At 47.3% G+C, this 19,810-nt stretch overlaps 1 protein-coding gene across 4 annotated transcripts in view; it reads left to right on the forward strand.

Moving 5' to 3' along the window:
- Positions 1-2,840: 2,840 nt before the first annotated feature.
- The window catches only part of LOC408411 (transcription factor Sox-2), a 90,910-nt gene continuing 73,940 nt past the window's right edge, over positions 2,841-19,810 (forward strand). For 2 of the 4 annotated variants that reach the window (XM_026444696.1, XM_026444697.1), the window contains exon 1: positions 2,841-5,180. In XM_026444696.1, the coding sequence (XP_026300481.1) occupies positions 3,811-5,180 (1,370 nt within the window). In that variant the 5' untranslated portion in view covers positions 2,841-3,810. Of the gene's footprint in view, positions 5,181-7,344; positions 9,407-19,810 lie in introns of those variants that run through there. The other 2 variants (XM_026444698.1, XR_003305953.1) reach the window with 2 other exon arrangements.

Raw genomic sequence — 19,810 nt, forward strand, 5'->3', positions numbered from 1 at the left:
TTCTTCCATTATGCGTTTCGCTCTTTCTCTGCCTTTCTCCCGCCCCGATTCTCCCCGTCTTTGTCTGGCCTTCGTGCCGCGGCAACAGGTCCTACGCATGAGCCGCGCTTAAACGGAGTCGCATCGGCCGATGGAACGTTCTTTCACGGAACGGAGAAGCATCGTCAGCCGCTTTGTGAATTTCACGAACGAGAGAGATTGGTGACCGAGGAGAGGCCCCGACGATTCGACGAAGAGAGGAGGGAAAGAGGGGGAGGGAGGGAGGGAAAGAAAAAAGAAGGAAGGGAGAGGGAAAGGGGTAGGAGGAGGAGGAGGAGGTGGAGGAGAAAATGGGTCAAGTCGAGCGGATATAATGGGTGATTTGAATACGACTAAGCGCGACGAAGCAAGCTAATGCAATCGACAAATTAGCTAAAAAGAAGAGATACTTGTTCGTATCGACTTTCGACCGGCACTAATACGGAAAGTCGAGTGCGTTTAAATGATACGAGGACGCGACTTCGATTTACGATCAATTTTCCTCGAACGAAATGAAACGAAACGAAACGGAGTAAAATAAAAAAGCTCGTCATGGATCATCATCATCGTCATCAACGTGAAGGGATGACGAACGAATCGACTAGTGGCTTTCTTCGAAAAGAGAGAAAGAAAAAAAATAAATAAATAAATAAAAAAATAAAAAAAAGTAAAAAAAATCGCGGAAAGAAAGCGCCGATACGAGAGAAAAAAAAAACGCGATAAGATTACGATTGCTTGCGCAGTAGAACACATACTCTTGTTACACACGTGTACAGAGCGGACAGTTGCAGTTATCGAGCGTCTACGTTTGTTCCCTTCGCGACTAACACCGCGACGAATCCCGCCGTTGAAACGTTCGCGTCTTCATTTACATTACATGCAACAATTTTGCAAAACTATTCTGTCTCTATAACTACTATTATTACTACTATTACTACCACCATTGCTACTGCCACTACTACTACTACTACTATTAGTACTACTACCAACACTATTACTTCGTCTACCACACGCGAGGCCCCCAATCCAAGAAAACGTGTACGCGTTGTAAGGGTTGTAACCTCCCCACCCTTCCCTCCCCTAACCCTCCTCCCCCCCGAATCGCGAAAATCGAAGTTAGGCCATGGAATTCGAAGGTCAGCGGAGAAATCGCGCGACACGATTCGCGCGCGAAAGGCAGGCGCGGCGCGGCGCGGCGCGGCGTGGCGTGGCGTGGCGTGTCGTGTCGTGGATCCGTCGTGGATAAAGAAAGAGAAGAACGAAGAGGGGGTGAGAAAGGAGAGACACGCGCTGATCTCGCGCGTGGAGCGTAGGGAAACGACACGAGGCGACTACGAAAGGGAGGAAATTGGCGGAGAGGAGGAGGAGGAGGAGGAGGAGGAGGTGGAGGAGAAGGAGAAGAAGGCAGGCAGGCAGGGTCCAGCGTTGACGAAAGTTCCATGCGTGTCCGGGGGTGGAAAGGGGTGAGTGGCGGGCAGCGGAAGAACGCGTGGACGACGAAAGACTGGCGACCCGAGGAGGAGAGGAGAGGAGAGGAGAGAAGAGACGAAGAGAAAAGGGGGGGGAGAGAGAGAGAGAGAGAGAGAGAGAGAGAGAGAGAGAGAGGAGGAAGGATGGTGGTCGAGTTGGGGAAGAGAGAAAGCGAGGGAGAAGCGAGAGGGAGCGAGGATCGGAGATGGTGGAAGCGAGAGGAGACGATCGGTGTTTGGGACGAGGGCGAGAGGGGTGAAAGCGTCGCCGCGAGAGGTCGTGTCGGGGGGTTGTTGGTGTGACGTCACGGCGTAATGGCGCCGCCTTCGGCGTCGAAGGGAGCCGCGCGATTGGTCGAGAGAAATGATGGCAGGCTTGCGTGCCAATCGATTGCCGTTGGTAGGCTCGGGTCTGGTCCGTCGGTCCGTTGGGTATGGTTGCTGGTAGCAAGACAGGTAGGGTAGCGTGGAGGAGGGGCGGCGAGCGCAGTGCGAGCGAAACAGAGAGAGGGGGACAGCCGCCTCGGCAGGAAGTGAGCCCCGAGAGTGGGACCCCAAGGCGAAATCCACAAATGCTCAGACGGTTCCGTTCTTTCGTGGCGAGTGGAGGTCGCCGCTACTTGTTCGTCTTCTCGTTTTGTCTTTAAGAATTTCACGTTGACAATCGGAGTCGTATCGGGCCACGGCGACCACGAGTCGGAGAAGGAGGATCACGGATGAAAGAACGTGCGCAACGGTGCACGGAGCAGCAGCACGCGCGTGTATCCATCAGGTGGGACGGCGAGGGGTCGTCGACGACGGGTCGTCGTCATCGTCGCCCTTCTTCCTTCCTTGTTCCACGTTCCCAGGAAAGACAATAGTGCGGCGAAAAGTGAAAATTCATCCGTACGCTGTATATATATATATATATATATATATATATATAAAAAAGTGAGGGGATCGGTTATGCGTGTACGACGCGAAGTGATGTGATCGAACCGTTTCCCCGGATCGGGTAGAATCGTTGCATCGAATAGCCGAGGAACGGAGAGGAATCGCGAGGACCCAGCGTATCGTTGCATCGTCGCGATCCCATTCGTCGAGCTTATCGCGAGGCTGCAGCCAGTCACGAACGAGCTCTCGTGCGGGTTCGATGAGTTGAAACGGAGCAAGAGGGAAATATACGTCGAGGAAGAAAAAAGTGTTCCCCAGTTCTCGATCGGACTTTGCCGTGAAACGTGCAGATTCGTGCATTTTCACCGTTCGAATCGCTCGCAATTACGAGGATCGAGACGTAGAGTCACGACCCACGAGGAACAGGAGGAAGAGGAGGAGAAGGTGGTGGAGGAGAAGGTGGTGGAGGAGGAGGAGGAGGAAGAGGAGGAGGTGGAGGTGGTGGAGGAGGAAGAGTGCGCGTCCAGAGGAAGAGGAATGAAATCGGTGTTGATATGAGGAAAGAAGAAGAGTGTTCGATGTTCGTTCATCCACTCGTGGATGCGCAACGTGGATGACTTTTCACGATTCTTCGAAAAAGAAAAAAAAAAAAAAAGAACAAAATCGGTGATATCGCAGTGATCGAGCGGAGAGACAGAATTCCCGTATTCCGATATAGGAATGATCGTGCGTTGATAATTCGTTAAACGAATAAGTGCACGGTGATCGTGTGCTCGATTGACTGACGATTAGTATACACGTACACATATATATATATATATACATACATATGTGTATATATGTATATATATATCGTCTGTGCTTGTTCAACGAAGTGAGTAGAACGTGATTAAACGAGGATTTATCGCACGGTGACTCTTTTTTATATATCGATCGCGGGCAAAGATTCTAACGAGACCGACGAACGAAAGGATAGAATTTCGTACACGTTCGCGTTTGTCGCGATCGTCGCTAACGCGAAAGAGGAAAAAAAAGAAAAGTGGAAGGGAAGAGTGTCGGTGCAGTGTCGCCGACTTCTCGGTGGTGCGATAGAGAAGGTCGAAAAAGGGCGAGCAACTTGTTCCTTCCTTTTTTTCCCCCCCTCCCACTCTTTTCCTTCTTTTTTTGCTTATGATCGAGAAAAGATCGGTTTCCATGCCATCCTGTTGCCGCGTGGAAGGGAAAAGAAGAAGGGTATCGTTATTCCTCGTCGCGTAGCGTTCGCGGGTAGCGCGCAACAGCGAACACGCCGCCGACTCGTTTGCCCGGCGTGGTGGATAACGGAGGATTCGGCACGAGTGATTAACCGCGTTGAACCGTGCACGAGTCCTTCTCGGCGTTTCGTCGAATTTCTTGACGTCGAGCGGTACAAGTAAACGGCGGCAAACTGTACGGGCACCGGGAAGAAGAAATGCTCACGATGGAGACGGACCTGAAGGGCGGCAGCCTGCACGGTCAAATGCCACCGCACCAAGGTGTATCGCCAATGGGCCATCATACCGGAGTTTCGCCTTACGGCAGCCTCGGCTCCATTGTGCACAGCCCGGCATTGTCTGGAAGTCCTCCGAGCACCGGAGGCCTGGGCCTAGGCTTGCCGCACCACCATCAGACCCCGCAACACCACTACGCGTCGATGCAGGCGGCGCAGCAACAGCAACAGCAACAGCAGCAACAGACGATACACTCGTTGGCCCAGCAAAACGCCGGCCAACAGCAGCAGCAGCACCAACACCACCCTCACCAACCCCCCCAACAACAGTCTCAAACTTCCCACCATCAATCCGCCAACAACAACAACAACACCAGCAAGAACAACAACATCGATCGCGTGAAAAGGCCGATGAACGCGTTCATGGTGTGGTCCCGCGGGCAACGGCGAAAGATGGCCCAAGAGAACCCCAAGATGCACAACTCGGAGATATCGAAGCGTTTGGGCGCCGAGTGGAAACTGCTGAGCGAAACGGAGAAGCGTCCCTTCATAGACGAGGCGAAACGATTGCGCGCCGTCCACATGAAGGAGCACCCCGACTACAAGTACAGGCCGCGGCGCAAGACAAAAACCTTGCTCAAGAAGGATAAATTCCCCCTCGGTGGAGGAGTGGCGGGCGTTGGTGGGATGTTGGGTGTGGATCAACGGCAAGTCGGCGGTAACGGCGGGCCCCAGCAGACCCAATTGTCGCGCGACGTGTACCAAATGCCCAACGGCTACATGCCCAACGGATACATGATGCACGATCCAACGGCTGCTTATCAGCAGCACGTCGCGTACGGGAGCCACATGGGCGGCGCGGCAGCGGCAGCGGCCGCTTCGGCGGCCGGTTATCCGAGGTACGACATGGGCCACCACATGGGCGGCGGTAGCCCGAGCCCGATAAACAGCTACATGAACGGTTACGGTGGTTACGGGAGCACCACCGTGCCGGGTGGATCGCCCTCACCTTATCATCAAGCGCAGCCGGGATCTCAAATGTCAAGCCACAGTCCCAGCGGTAGTAGTATAAAATCGGAGCCGACGAGTCCCGCGAGCGGTGGGATACACACACCGACGCCCACGGGCGCGTCGTCGACGGCTGCCGCCGGTGGCCAAATAGTTAAACGGGAATACATGGGCCAACAACAGACCCAACAAACTCAGGGTGATCTCAGGCAAATGATCTCCATGTATTTGCCTCAAGGAGTGGAACAGGGAGTCGTCCAACATGGCGCCGGTGTCTACTCACCTGGACCATCTCCCGATCCCTTGGCGCAGCATCACACGGCGATTCCACCTCTAACGCACATGTAAGCCCAATTTCTTTTTTTTTTTTTTACCCTGCCCCTTCCCCTAATATCTGTTACATTCTGCCTACCCGCGGGTGTACGACTTTTCGTATCGGCGTCTTGCCGGATGAAACGGGAGGATTAAAAGTTTCTCTGGAAATGGAAATTCTTTTAGAGTTCGTCCGGGAAGGCTTCGAGCTCGCATTTCTCTACTCCCTTTCTTCTACCAACGAGGGATAAACGGGATAAACGTTGATCGTTGAATTCGAGATTAAGATTCCAAGATTCTAACCATCCGTCCTCGATTTCCGCGCGATTTTACTTTTCCATGGTGGTTAGTCGAGTCGCGCTAGTAGTTCAGTTTTATCGCGAATTAGCGAACCGGTTTATCCCTCTCTCTCTCTTGGTAGATGTTAAGCTTGATCCAACGTTCGAGTTTTGATTTGTCGAAGGTATATTCGTGGAGAAAAAAATGTTCTTACTCGCTTTCCTTTAACGCTCGACGTTTAAACTCGAACGTTGGCACGATTATATGTCGCACAAACAACACCCTCGATAAAGCAATTCACCACGCTTTCTATACGCAATTCTTGCGCCTTTGCATTTGCATACTAACATTATCGCCACGACATTTCCACTTCTGGACCCTAATGATCAATCCTGAGTACATACGTAACAATTAGCACCGACGCGAGAAAAAGGGAAAAAAAAAAAGGAACCCTACCTCCACGCTCCGTAGTTCGAGCGTAATGGCGAGACCTACGACTGCGAGCAGATTTTTACGTAACGAGATAACGAGTCATCCTCGATCCAACGCTCGAATCGAGCGAAACGCATGATTTATTACAGTAGTAGCTGTGATTATCATTATCGTCGCTCTTTTCATTTTTATCGAATAATCGATCGATTTCGAAAGAAAAATATCTTAGATCTTAGATTAGTCAATTAATCGTCCCTCTTCTATTATCCCTTCTATTCTCCCCAAACGAAGGATTCGTTCGAACGTGAATTATCGTTATCGTGATAAATTAGAGAAAGGCGTTCCCGTACTTCTTCTCCTTCTTCTTCTTCTTATAACGCGTGTTTCTCGTCTCTCGAATCGGAATCGGAAGAACGATCGTCTTTTTCCAACGATTTAAGGTCTTAGATGGAACACGTAGAAATATTAGGACGCGTTTACCCGATCAACCAGACTATCGACTTGACGAGATTAATTCGTCGTAGCTAGGCGCGATCGCTAGGGTCGTCGCGCGCGAGATTAACGGTATTTGGGAAGATTTACGAGGAAAGTTTTCGACGACGACGGTCGACCGACGTGGTTGGTAAACAGAGAAACTCGTTCGATGTGGCAACCAGCACGATGCAAAGAGGCTCAGAGAAACACCTTTGTTTTCCTCTTCGTGGTCGAGCGAAACCCTTTTTCTTTTGTGTACATTTATACCTTCCTTATCTTCTGTTTCCAAGATTCCAAGTGTTTCTTCGATCGATCGAATTTTTCTCCATTTCGATTCGTTTCTTTCCATTATGCCTTTATATACTTTTCTTTCCTTTTCTTTTTCTTTCTTTCTTTCTTTCATTTTGTTTTTCTTGTTCTCTTTCCGTTTCTTTCTCCGATTACTTTCTCGTTTCGATCCGAATTTCGTGCGCGTTAGGGTCCAGAACGTAGGGAATTTCGAGCGGTTTACACTCAAGATTTATTTCTCGTGAGCCTCGGTCTATCAAGAGATAAATGTTGAGTTTAAACGTGTCGGGTTTCGCGGGTTGAGTCAAGAGAATCTCGTAGGCCGTTCTCCCCTTCCCCTCCTCCCTCTCTCTCCGCCCTTCCCTCCCCTCCTTCCTCCCCCTCAACGTTTACTTCGATCATCGGCATCGATCGTCGTTGTATCGCTCTTCGATTCCCCTACTCCACCTACTCGCGCGTTTCCTTTCGATTCGATTAAGATTTCGTCGTGGAAATGAACGAAATGGTCGATCGAGGATAAATAAATACAACATTCTTCGCTCGAGTTTTTTTTTTCCAACTCGCTCTTCCGATCGCGAGACGAAGAGGCGAAGTGAGAAATGGTGCCGGCCACCACGAGACTTTCTTCTGACTCATCCCACGTCGTCCCAAGTACAAATAAATATCCAAAAACTGCAATTAGCAACCTTGCAATTACCTAACATGAAACCAATAACCTCGTAGGATAGCTTAGATACAGAAGAGAGGACAACGTGCGTAACACTTTGGGACAACTTTGAAAGTATGAAGATGATGTTCTAACGAGAGAGAGAGAAAGAAAGAGAAAGAGAGAGAGAACGAGTACAAGTAAAAAAGAAAGAAAAAAAGAAAAAAGAAACAGAGAGAGACAGAGGAAGAAGAAAAAGAAAATATAAAAAAAGATCGACCGCGAGAATAACATATTGGGATTGTTATAATACGCTGATGAATTCCGGAGACCGTGGGGGCCGAGACGAGATCGTCGAAGATTTCTCGCAATCTTTGGAGAAACGACGAAGGACTGAAAGAAAAGAAAAAAAGAAGATAAAAGAAAAAAAAATAATAATCAAGAGAAATGAAAAATGAAAAAAAAGAAAAAAAAAGAAATTCTTCCTTCTCACGATTCAAGCGCGATCCGAAGAATTCAATCATCAAGGATTCGAGGAATTATTCGTGTACTATCTAACGAATTAGATACACGGGGAAAAAAAAAATAAAAGGAATAATCGCGTTCTCGAGCGATCGATATATATATATATATATATACGATTCACGGAAGAAATTATCATCGTTGGAATCGCGCGCGTCCTCGATCGAGGACTTCCGATCGTTTTCTTCCCAAGCTTGCGACGAATCTGCGCCCCCACGCTCTTTTTCGCGCCTCTTCTTCTCTGTTTTGCAGGGAGCGTTCTCTACTTTTTTTTTTTTTTTTTTTTCTTTTTTTTTTCTTCTATCGACGCGATGACACAGAGGAGGCACGATAAGTCGTTTCCTTGAATCCAACGGAGACGCGAAGGAAGAGGGAGGGACAAGAAGAAGAGGGGTCCTCGCGGAATAAATTCGGGAAAATGGGATGGAGATGTGATCGGTGATTCGCCAATGGGTGTTTACATTGTACACGGGCAAAATGCGAGAAGTAGAACGAGAGTAGAAAAAAAAATGAACGATAGAGAGAGAGAGAGTGTGTGAATGAGTTAGAGAGAAAGGGAAGCGAGAAGGAACGCGAACTGATTAAACTTCTTACTGTGATAAAGCATGAAAAAAAAAAAGTTGAATGCTGCACAATTTAGCTCGCGTGTAAGAAATAGCAGGGTATAGTCGCCGTCAGGGATTCGATAGGAAGGGGATGATGATGTGAAAAGTAGAGGAAGAAGTATATCGCGGGGGAAAAAAAACATCGAACGAGATATAACAATAAGCGTAATCGTGTGTGTGTATATAAATATATATATGCATATATTTATATATATACATATTTATATGCGTATATGCATATATATATATTGATAGATTATAACTAGAATTATATATTATACTATAATTAGAATTAGAATAAGAGATATGTATCATATTTTCTACCAGCAATATTCTCCTCTTTTCTCTTCGGCGACGTCTCGTTCGACGTCTACTACATTTTTTTTTTCCCTACCATTTTTAATCGCATCGTTCATCACTGAACGAACGAATATGTGTATGTATACGGAGAGCAAAGAGAGAGAGAGAGAGAGAGAATGAGTGAGAATGAATGAGAGAGAAAGAATGAACGAGAATGAACGAGAGAGAGAAAAAGTGCGCGTAGCGAGACTCGATCGCTAGAGATGATGTTGATGATGATTTAAGCTTGAAGAAGCGAAATCCCAATTGCGTATCGATCGAAAAAGGACGAGAGAGAGGAAAGGAAAAGAAAAGGAGAAAGAAGAAAAGGAAAGGGGGAAAAATGGAACGGGAGGAGAAGAAAAGAAGAAAACAATATTTATCGCGCATATCGTGCATCCCTCCCCCACCCTCCCCCACAGTCGATCCTGCGAGCGTAGTTCACATAGACGAAAGAATCCTTTTCGGTGTGATGCCGAGAAGAGTTTTGTGCGTTCGTATGCGAGAGTGGGAAATTGTTGTGGAAGTAGATTGGTCGTTGATTGTTAACCCCGGATCCTTCTCTTTCTTTTATGGTATTATAAAAACCTTGTGCCTTCTTTGTCACGCGAGAAAAAGAGGAAAGGAGAGAACTTCAAGGGTACTCATTACAATAAAGTACGTTTTATCAGCATATTATTTCGTTTACTTTATTACTGTGACGTCGTTATTAATGTTATTACCATTATCGTCGATGATTTTTTTTCCCTTCGTTATTATTATTAATATTATTATTATTATTATTATTATTATTATTATTAATATTATTATTATTAATATTATAATTATTATTATTATTATTATCTTTACTATTACTTATCTTTACCATTGTAATTATTATAATTATAATTATCGTTCTCATCTGCGACTCGGTTACACGCGCACCTTCCCTCCTCCCCTTCCTCTTCCCATTTTCGTTCGAGTGCCGCACCGCCATCCTTCGTTACCACCTTTCGATCGTCACACGATCGAGCAATCTGTGAAAACGCGCGCGTATATTCTTCCGTTTCTCTACGCTTCCCTGTTCCTCGCAGGGCTTGAAATACGAAGATTCGAAAAGCCGACTAATCGCCGACCGATCTGTGTCTGACGTTCAAACGAAGGGAGAACGACGGGATCGAAATCTGTTGCGCGAAACAACTTCTTCTTTCGTCGTATTTTAATAAATTCCCATCTCGCTTGTAACTCATGCCGTGAGTTACAAGAGGCTTCTGAAATCCCGGGATCGATCGTTCGATTCGGCCAAACTTCAACCGCGCGCAACTTTACAGATACTTGCCAGGGAGCCAGTTTCTCGAGTCCCTAGTTTTTCACGATTCTCGTTGGAATACGAAGTTCGGTATCGAGCTTTCTTCGAGTCGTCTCGAAATCCGATCGGCAGAAAGGAGGGCCCGATTTGTTTTTTTTATTATATTTCTCTTATATTTCCCCCTTTTATTCTTTTTTTTTATCAAGTATCAAGCAAGAGTATTTGTTCCTTTTTTTTTTATTTTTTGATCGCGTAGCTTGAAACTCTTCTCAAAGAGTTGATCAATTGTGTTGCCACGAGATCGAGATTTTTGGATTTGTTTAAGAACGAGTTTTTTTTTTTTAATAACAATAATTTTCACGATAAACGTTCGTGAATGCAAAAAGATACAAACGTCGTTCTCCTTTCTTTCTTTCTTTCTTGTTATTTTTTTTTTTTCACACGATATAACATCTCATACAACATATATTTACGCATACGAGCATGCAAAGCGAAAGAGAGATGGTTACGAAAGCTTTGTATAAATTACCGATAAACCGTAATTTTTTCTTTTCTTTTTAAATCGTAAGCACTGTAATGTAAATACATGTTTTGCCATGGCAACGAATCGCCGTGGTAACTTTCGAATATATTACAATATACATGTGTATATTAATCGAGAGCGTATGATTTCTTTGTTGTTTCATTTCTCAATTTTTTACCAACAATACAATTACCCAATTGAACGAAATATCGAAGAGCCGAAAGATACGAATCAGGTAATTCAATCTTCCACAGAGAAGAGCAACATCGTTACATTCTTGTGTGTGTGTGTGTATACTTTGCATGCATCATACTCTGCGTGGATCATCGTCTTTCGACTCTTTTTTCCTCTCTTCTCTATACTCTACTTCTCTTTCTCTCTCTGTCATTCGTTTTTCAATCATACACCGCGATACACGATGAAACGACGCGCGATAGATCTTCCAATCGATTTCGCGGTTGGCGAACTTTTTCAAGTGCTACGCGTTTAAAATTTTCAAGCAACCGCGTTGAACCGTGTTTACGAACGATTTTCCAAATCGTTGTCGAAGTGGATCGTTGGGGGAAATGCATCGTGATTACACACGCGAGGAAAATCTATGGACGATCAGGCGTGGAGAATGATGGAGATACGAGGGAACGAAGGAACGGACGAACGAGGAAGGGAACGGACGAGACGAACGGGTTTTTCGGTATCCTTTTTCCCGGTGGATAGCTGTTTTTATTCGCCAGCCCGGCTCGAATAGCCGCCGCGAAATGTCCTAATAAATATAACGCTCGCCACGGACGAGTGGAGACATTAATTCGCGCCAATAAATATTCCCATCGTTCCGGCACATAAACCTGGCGTTTGTCATATACACGCAGTCATTTCGGTTAAAAGGCATTCTCTCTGCCACTGAATGCAAATGCGAGTGCTCGTTGTGCGTGCCGTAGGGTTTCTAAAGTGCTTTCAATTACGTGTTCCACCTAACGTCCTGGCCTGGAGGGCCATTTTCCTATGTTTTGCATAACCGGGATTTTCAAGTGTTTCACGCCCCACGAGGACGCGCGACGCGCCGCGCCATGCCACGCCGCGCCGCGCCGCGCCGGTCCGCCAGCTATACGCTTCTTTATCCTGATTCTTTTCTCTCTCTCTCTCTCTCTCTTTCCGTCTCTCTCTAACGAGCCTTCCTCTAGCTTTCTTGCCGCTCTTTCGTCGCTGCTTTTCCCTTTCTTCCTTTCTTTCCTTTCTCTATTCCCTTGTTTTGTTTTCTCTTCACTCTTATCGACCGACAACCCTCCAAAGTGCGTGCGCCAATTGGGCCTCCCGCGAGGGCGAAACAATTACCCGCGGAGGGAAAAAAAAAGAAATATCAATTTCCAGGATTTTCGACCCGATCGACGCGCTTTGGCGATAAAGTTCCAAGCTTTCCAAATTCTTTTTTTTATTTTTATTTGTCCTATTTATCATGTTCCGTGTTGAGAATCCTTCTATCTATCTTCGCATGGATTTCATATTCTTGGATTTCACAATTTTTGCGACAGTGCGCTCGATTATTAATTTTTGCGAATCCTGTTCTGTTCTGTCGCATCGCGATATTGCTAAAGCGAGCGCTAACTAAAGTGCGCTCGATAAGGAGCACTTGTTCGTTGTTAATGGTAATGGAAACGACGGGGGAAACAACCACGCGAGAAGTATTCAAATTATGCCCTAGCGACGTTCGACGATCCGCCTTGCGGATAGAATCGGCAGACCGTTCGATCACCGAGGCGGGGAAGAAAGAAAAATTAGAGAAATGCGGCCGGTTTTTGTCGACGCGGATCAATCTTGATGAAACACGAGCTGCCGCTCGAGAGATACGTATCAACCGACCATGTTACACGCTACGATAACGCGGAAATCTGTCGTTTGGAATCAACCATCGTTCCCTACCACCATCGTAATACATCGTATAACATATCCCGATGCACTAACAAATTAATTATTATCTCGTACCGTAATCAAGTTCAATTGATCGAATAAAACCTTTTGATCGATAAAAGGAGAAGAAAAGAGAAAGAAAACTCACCGATATTAACCAGTATTCGTTCCTCGAGCGTATTCGTTTCTCTCCAGGACAACTTCGAATCGAGTCGAAACTGGAAAAAAGGAATCCAAATGCAAGATCGATCGATTTTTTTCGATTCGAGGAAGGAGGCTCGCGTCAATATTTCGATCAATGAATAAATCACGCGTTCATTCTTTTTCAACCGATCAGAAACGGTCAGAAACAAATCGTTATGAGTTACAACTCTTTCCCCGGTTTAATCCCCAGCCACGATCCTGCAATTTCGTTTCCATTTCGCTCCACGTTTTTCCACGCGGAAACCAACTCGCTCGGTGTCCCGGCCGGTCAAACCGCCATAACGCCCACACGGTGTCTCGCACCTGACTCTATTCCTCGACTGATTTACACTCGGCTCGGCCGTGCCTGCTCGGGGGAGGAGGGGAAGCGAGTGTGTTTGCGCATACACGAGCGAGGAATTTTCTCGGTTCGCGGGAAACGAGAGAAACGCGGGTGGCAAAGGGAAACGGGCATTGATAAAGCTATCTCGTGAATAGAGCCGGCTCTTGCTAAACCGTGACCGTTTAATTAATTGCCGGCCGGCAAGGAACGATCCGACGCGTGATTAATCTCACCGCGCGCCAAGGTCGTGGGCCCTCTTCTCTCCTTACCGGAATCGAAAAACTCTCTTTAATTGAAACGTCGCGCTCCAACCTCTCCTTTCTTTCCGATTTTAACTTTCCGGCCCACGCGGAATGCCAGCCTTTCTACCGCGCCAACTAATTCCTAAATCCTTCGTGTCATTTTGCTATTTTACGAGAGATTTCATTATACATTCGCTGTTCCATCTTAGATTCAAAAGATCGGTCGGAATAATTATTTTCTCGGATCGGCGGTCGCTACGTTTCCAGACGGATTTTCCTGGCGCCACGATTAATTTATAATTCCACCGATTCTTATATTTATGATTATATATCTATACGTAATCGATCGATTCGAGCAATGGAAATATTAATCTTGCAAGAAGAAAGCGCGAATCTGGAAATGGGTCGAAACGGCACGTGGGCGATCGACGAAAAAAGTAATCCCCCTCGTGAACGTAACGGTGGAAGGTATCGCGGTTTGGTTTCTCCCTTTCTCGGCCCGGGTTAACCTCCGGGTAAGATAATATTCACGGCCAATTACCTAAAACGCACTCCTTATGGAGGAGAGCGGAGTTATTGGCAGGCTGCCACCGGTGCAATCGAGTATCCGGTGTGAAACGACCTTGTTATTAACGTTCAAGTAAGCTTTACCAGCCAATAACCCCGCAAGCCACGGCCCGAAAGGATCCTCGCCGATCCTCACGCGATATTTTGCGCCACGGGGGCCGATTAGTCGATTACCTGCCAACTTCGGATCTTGTTACTTTTTCCTCTTCCTCCCCTTTTTTCCTCTCTCTCTCTATCTTCTACGAAATTATTCCACGCATTTCTGGAACAAAAACAAGTCGTCTTGTTGCTGGACCGAAGATATTTCCTTTTTGAGATCGACGATACTATCGGATCGGTGTGTAGCGGATGAATGAATTTCGAGAATTCGCTCGAGAAATATTCCCATCTCGCCGCGGCTTTCCTCTCGTCCCTTTTTTTCTTTTTTCTTTTTCGAGGCTGGCCGTGTTTATGGCACGAGCAAGACAGTTATGGCAATGAACGGCGGTCATCGAGAATCCAAAGGGACCCATTCCAATTTGTTAATTGGCACGATAACATACGCGATCGTATTTTCGAGCGGAAAATACCGATATACCTTTTTGCGTTTCGTGCTCGGCTTGCATTTATTCGCTGCTCCTTCTGCTCTGATTAAACTCTCGTGGCGTAAAAAAAAGAAAGAAAGAAAGGAATAAGAACAAATTTCGCCGCTCTTTCCAATTTTCTTTCCCAATTTTTCAAAATTTCTATCTAAATTTCCATCCTCGCCACCCACAGGCGAGCGAAGAATTCACCTTTCTCGAGAGGGCCACGCGACTCCGTTCCGCCGTTCCATTCGAATTTTATATCCCATTCCACGGGAGGAAATCTAATCCTCCTCCAGCGACATTCCTCCCGTAGTGTCCTAGGAGGAGGATAGGCGAGGGGCAGGAGGGATATGCTGCAGGTATCAGGAGGAGAGAGAAAAAGAGAGAGAGCAAGGGTGAAACGACGGTGAGAGACGATGGTTGCAGACTGGTTCGACTAGCTGCGGGGTCAGTTTATCGCAAACAAATGGGTTACGCTTGTTCGACGCCGTATTTCACCGAAATTTATTGTTTATTATTCCGCAGGCCCGGGATGATATAGGGCCGTGTTTGCCCCGAGTAACGTTAATGTCGTTAATAGCACCACCGGTTCGACTGCCAACCACCACCGGCAGCCGATACAGGGACAAAACTCTCCGAGGACGGGTTTCACCTCTCTCGTTCTCTCTCCCCCCCTCTCTTTTTTTTCTCTCTCTCTCTCTCTCTATCGTCTCCGCTTTCGTCGTTCCCCGGTTTTATTTTCGGATCGTCGCGCGTTCCTAGTGAAATTAACCAGCCTATCCCTCTATCCCCAACGTGGATAGGAGCGTTACTGTCTCCTGAAAATGACGCCGTTCTCCTTCTCCCCAGGTATTTATTGCCTGGTCGGGGAAACGATGACCCGTTCGTTTCGGTGTATCCTCGCTCGCTTACGCATGTATACGCGTGGAATGGCCGTGATAACAGGATGATCCGTGTATGAAGATATTAGAGCGGGCGACAAGCGATTGGAATCCTTTTTTACATTTTTTAATTTACGTAATGCTCGTTTCGAAATTTTTTGGACTAATTGTACGTATATACATATGTGTGTGCGTATATATCCAACGTGTCTCGAGCGTTTCGACGCGATTCTCGAAATTCAGGAAGGTTCGTTAACCGGGTGCGCGAGCGGCGCTAATCAGCAGGTGCTTTAATTAGACGTCAATCCGGTCATTACGATACTCGGAGCGGCGTACACGAGAGTCGATTTCCTGGATATTTTCTCGCCCTCGCTTTTCTCGAGCCGGCGCTCGGCACGGTATAGGCCCCCGCATCGCAGCCTGCATCGCCATGCCAATCACTTAACCCAACGTGGACTCGACGTTAATGCGACGTTCTTAACGCGACGAGGAGGAGGAGGAGGAGGAGTGGCGGTGGAAAGCATCGCGAGGACCGAAAACCCTTTCCCTTTTCGTAGGCCGAGGTTTCTTAAATTGACCCTTAGGCCTCGACGATTTGTCGCACTTCTGTTTAGGGCCATTTCCCGTTCGAGTGACTCGGCACGGAATCAAAGGGGATCGAAATGATCGTCTGGGTTTGGAGAGAAACTCGTTCCTTGGCCTCAGCTCTTTTCCTCTCCTCTCTGTCTCTCTCTCTCTCTCGGTTAGTCGTCGCCATGACTACGCTCACCAACGCATACCAACGCTCTCTCCCTCTCGGTATCTTGGCCATCGCGAGCGTTTATGCTTCCCCGCGCGAGCCAACCATAAGCCCCCATAAAAACAAACAAGAAATCGAAAAGCGAGCAGTGGACAGGGGCCATAAATCGCGGCCAAGGATCCCGGCAGCGGTTTCGCTATCTCCCCCTCGACCCTTTTTCGTATCCACATCCCTGCCCTGCCCCTGCCCCTGCCCAGCCTTGCGTTATTGCGCTAATAAAGCACTTAACAATTATTTTCCGGCCGGTGATTTTTCAGCCGGCCACTGATAAACCGGTGTCCCGGCCGATAACCCGGCCGCGCACCACCAACCCCTCTCCCCTCCCAACCAACTCCTCTACACTCTCCCGTCCATAACTCGACTTCTGCTACCGCTGCTTTCCGAATAAAATATCCAAGAGAAAAAAAAGAAGAAAAAAAGGGAGAAAAGGAGAAAAAATTGAATTCCACTCCTCCCCCCACTGTAACGATATTACTAACGTTATTCATCACCCTTTTGTAAAGGTAAATAATCGTTAATCGTCAACAACGATATATCTTTCCCCTAAACGTTGCAAGAGTTGGGTGTGACTTATGGCCGAGATTGTGCGCGCGGCATACGTGCACGAAGCAGTTCGAGTTATCGTTCGCCGAAACGAAACGAGGAGGTGGGGGAGGGGGCGAAGCCACCCTCCTCCCTGGCTAATGCACGATTCGCATGTGACGGGCCGTGGCGACGAATCGCGCCGCAACAACCGCCACCGGCGAGCCGAGAGATCCGTCCGGGTTAATTGAACGCGATCGCAATCGTTGTTCCCCGATTTGTCTTAATTTCGGTGGCTTTCGAGCCTTCTTATCGGTTCTCGCCGGTTCCGCAACCTTCTGCCGTGGAGCAACGCCTTTCTAACGGCGTCACGCGTCCACCCTTATCGCGGCTGGCCATCGTCGTCGGGGAGATCGCCACGTCGCGATTGGGATTTCGGCCCCGCTCGGACGCTAATTTTCGCCGGTGGACGAGCCCCTATCGAGCGATATAAACGGCGCGGCCGCTGTCTCAATTATTCCTTCCCTCCCTCGCCGCCGGATATCCTCCCGATTTCCTCTCCCACCCGATCCTTTCAGAATTTCCTGATGCGAGAATCAAGTATCCGCGAAAAGAGTAATCGAGAACTCGTGCATCCGAGAGATAAAAATACTCGGCATTGATATTTCTAGCGGACGGTCGAAGAGCGATTAAATTGTTTCAAAACGTGTGTGTGTATATATATATATATATATGTATGTTCGATAATTCGATTGCCACCTGTGGATCCGTGAACGAACAAGACTCGTCTCGATCGTTGGAAAAGGATCTTGAATTGTTAATAATTCAGGGAGGAATGATCGATCTTAAACGTTATTGGGAAGTGAGATTTGAATAAAAGGATCGTAAAGAACTTTCCTCGGCACAGTTTTTTGCTCGCGGAATTACCATTAATCAGACGGTGAGGAATATTAATATATATATATATATATATATATATGTATATATACACATACACATAAGTTGATGCGTACTAATTTCCATCGAGTTGCCGGAGTAATTTAACGAGTTCGTAGCCGTGTCTTAATTACGAGGCCGTCTAATCATCGCCGCGATGCGCGCCGCGAGTCGGAAAATCTTGCGCGCGAAAATCATCAACCTCTCCGAATCCCATTCCACTGTTTAATATCGATGATAATTGCCTTGTTCCGCGTTAGGGAAGGGGCAGGGAAGAGAAGAAGTCACTCAAAGAACAGAGAGAGAGAGAGTTTAACGTTAATTCTCGAACGAAAAGGAAAAAGAAAAAGAACGAAGCATCCAGAAAATCTGTGCTTTAGCGGCCGCCTCGAGGAGGAGATATATTAGCCGCGAAACGTGTCGAGATTCACGCCGATATCCCAGCTATATAGAGGCATGCTCTCTCACGAGAGGCTGTTACGAAAGACGCGCGTTCCCAGAGACGAGTTTGCTAGAAAGGCACGCGTGTTGGTACATTTCGTAGTTGCGTACGGCGTCCGCGACAGGCCGAACCGTGAGTGTCATCGTATTTAATTAAAATGTCACACGCGTGATAAATGTCGCGTGTGTCGCGTGAAAGAAATCGTCGTCGTGATCGTGGTCGTGGTCGTGGTCGTGGTCGTAGTCAGTCCTCGTCGTGGTCAGTCCTCCTTCTATGGCGCGTCCTTTCCACCGCGGCGGGGGCAGGAGGAGGCCGTCCGAGGCGAGAATAATAAATGAAATTTGCTATCGTCCTGACATCTATACCCGCGCCATCGAGTCGCGCGTCGAGAAAGAGGACCAAGATGGTCGGAGGGGGCGGAAATTAGCGAGACGAGCATTCATCTCTCTCTCTTTGTCACTTTTTTGCCCGCCAATTGCGCAACGTACAACCGTAATTTTTCAATATCCCGTGCTCACCTTGATTCGCCGCTTTCTGACCGCTCCTCTTTCTTTTTCTCTTTTCTTTCTTTCAACGTTTTAAACAATGAACGTTTCAAAGGAGGCTCGTTCGAGTTTGCCGGTTCAATTTGGCGAAAAGAAAAAAAAGAGAGAGAGAAGAGCGTCGATTTAATCGGTCGCGAAAATGGAAATAACGTTTCGCGTTTCCCTTCCCCGGGCATCGATCGGTGCCGAATCGGAAATTTAAATATTCGACGACCACCGGTTAACGTGTGCGGATGTCACAACACGAAACGATTATCATAATGTTCAGCCAAGGCAAGGTCGTATCCTGTGTTTGTATACGAGAGGAATCGATAGATTTCGAATATCGAGTGTCTGTATCGCTGTTTTCGTTCGAAAATCATTTATCGTCGAACGGAATTGATTATTTATATATATAAGAATATACATGTATATAGGAAGAGATATAGGGGGAGGGGTATTCTCCGCAACGAGGAGAGCAAACAAACGCGCTTCGTATCTTCGTTTCCTTCTCGGATTTCGATTTCGAAGAAAGAAGGGAAGAGAGAAAGAGAGAGGAAGAAAAGAGAGAGAGAGAGAGAGAGAGAGAGAAACCGACGCGGAGAGGACGCATCGACGCCTATTTCGAGCGTAAATGCACCGATGCGCGGCTGATGCATATTTATCGAGCGTGGCCCGCTCGAGGGACTCTTATGCAATTTTCCATTCTCTGGGTAAGCGTTAGGCAGGCTCTCTAGCTGCTCGCACGGCGACTCGACGTCCGCGTGCACTTAACACTCCGTGAAACGCCACGTAACACACCGATTATGCCTCGCTTCTTTCGGATAAGTGGGAATCGTTACCATCGAACGCACACCGGTGGAAACTTCTTCTCCGGTGTCGGTTTAACGGTTTAACGGAGTCGGCCGGCTAAATATTCTCCCGTATATAATATATATATATGTTATACGTGTATATATATATGTATATACACACACACACAATCTCGCAATAACAAGTAATTCGACCGAGTCCGCAACGATTTTTATCCTTTAAGTCGTATACCGGTCGAGCACTCGTTAAGGTTCAAGATCGATGAATATTTGTCGAGGCGGTAGAGCGACGATAATTGGCGAGGCCTGATCGGGCTCGTTGATCGGCGGGGCCGTCGATATCGCGCGCATCGCGCGATAATTTACGACGCGAGGATAACAATGATGCCCGGATCGATGGACGATCGGCGGAGAAAGCGCGTACGTATCTTTGTCCAAATAATTGTAAAATCGCGGCTTTGAAAACGGCGTATATTTCGCAAGGGGGAATTAACAAGCGATCGAACTTCGGCACGTAGTTTGAAAAACGTGAAATTTGCATACAGTG

This window comes from Apis mellifera, linkage group LG13, assembly GCF_003254395.2.
Source record: "Apis mellifera strain DH4 linkage group LG13, Amel_HAv3.1, whole genome shotgun sequence".
In the NCBI taxonomy this organism is placed as follows: domain Eukaryota; kingdom Metazoa; phylum Arthropoda; class Insecta; order Hymenoptera; family Apidae; genus Apis; species Apis mellifera.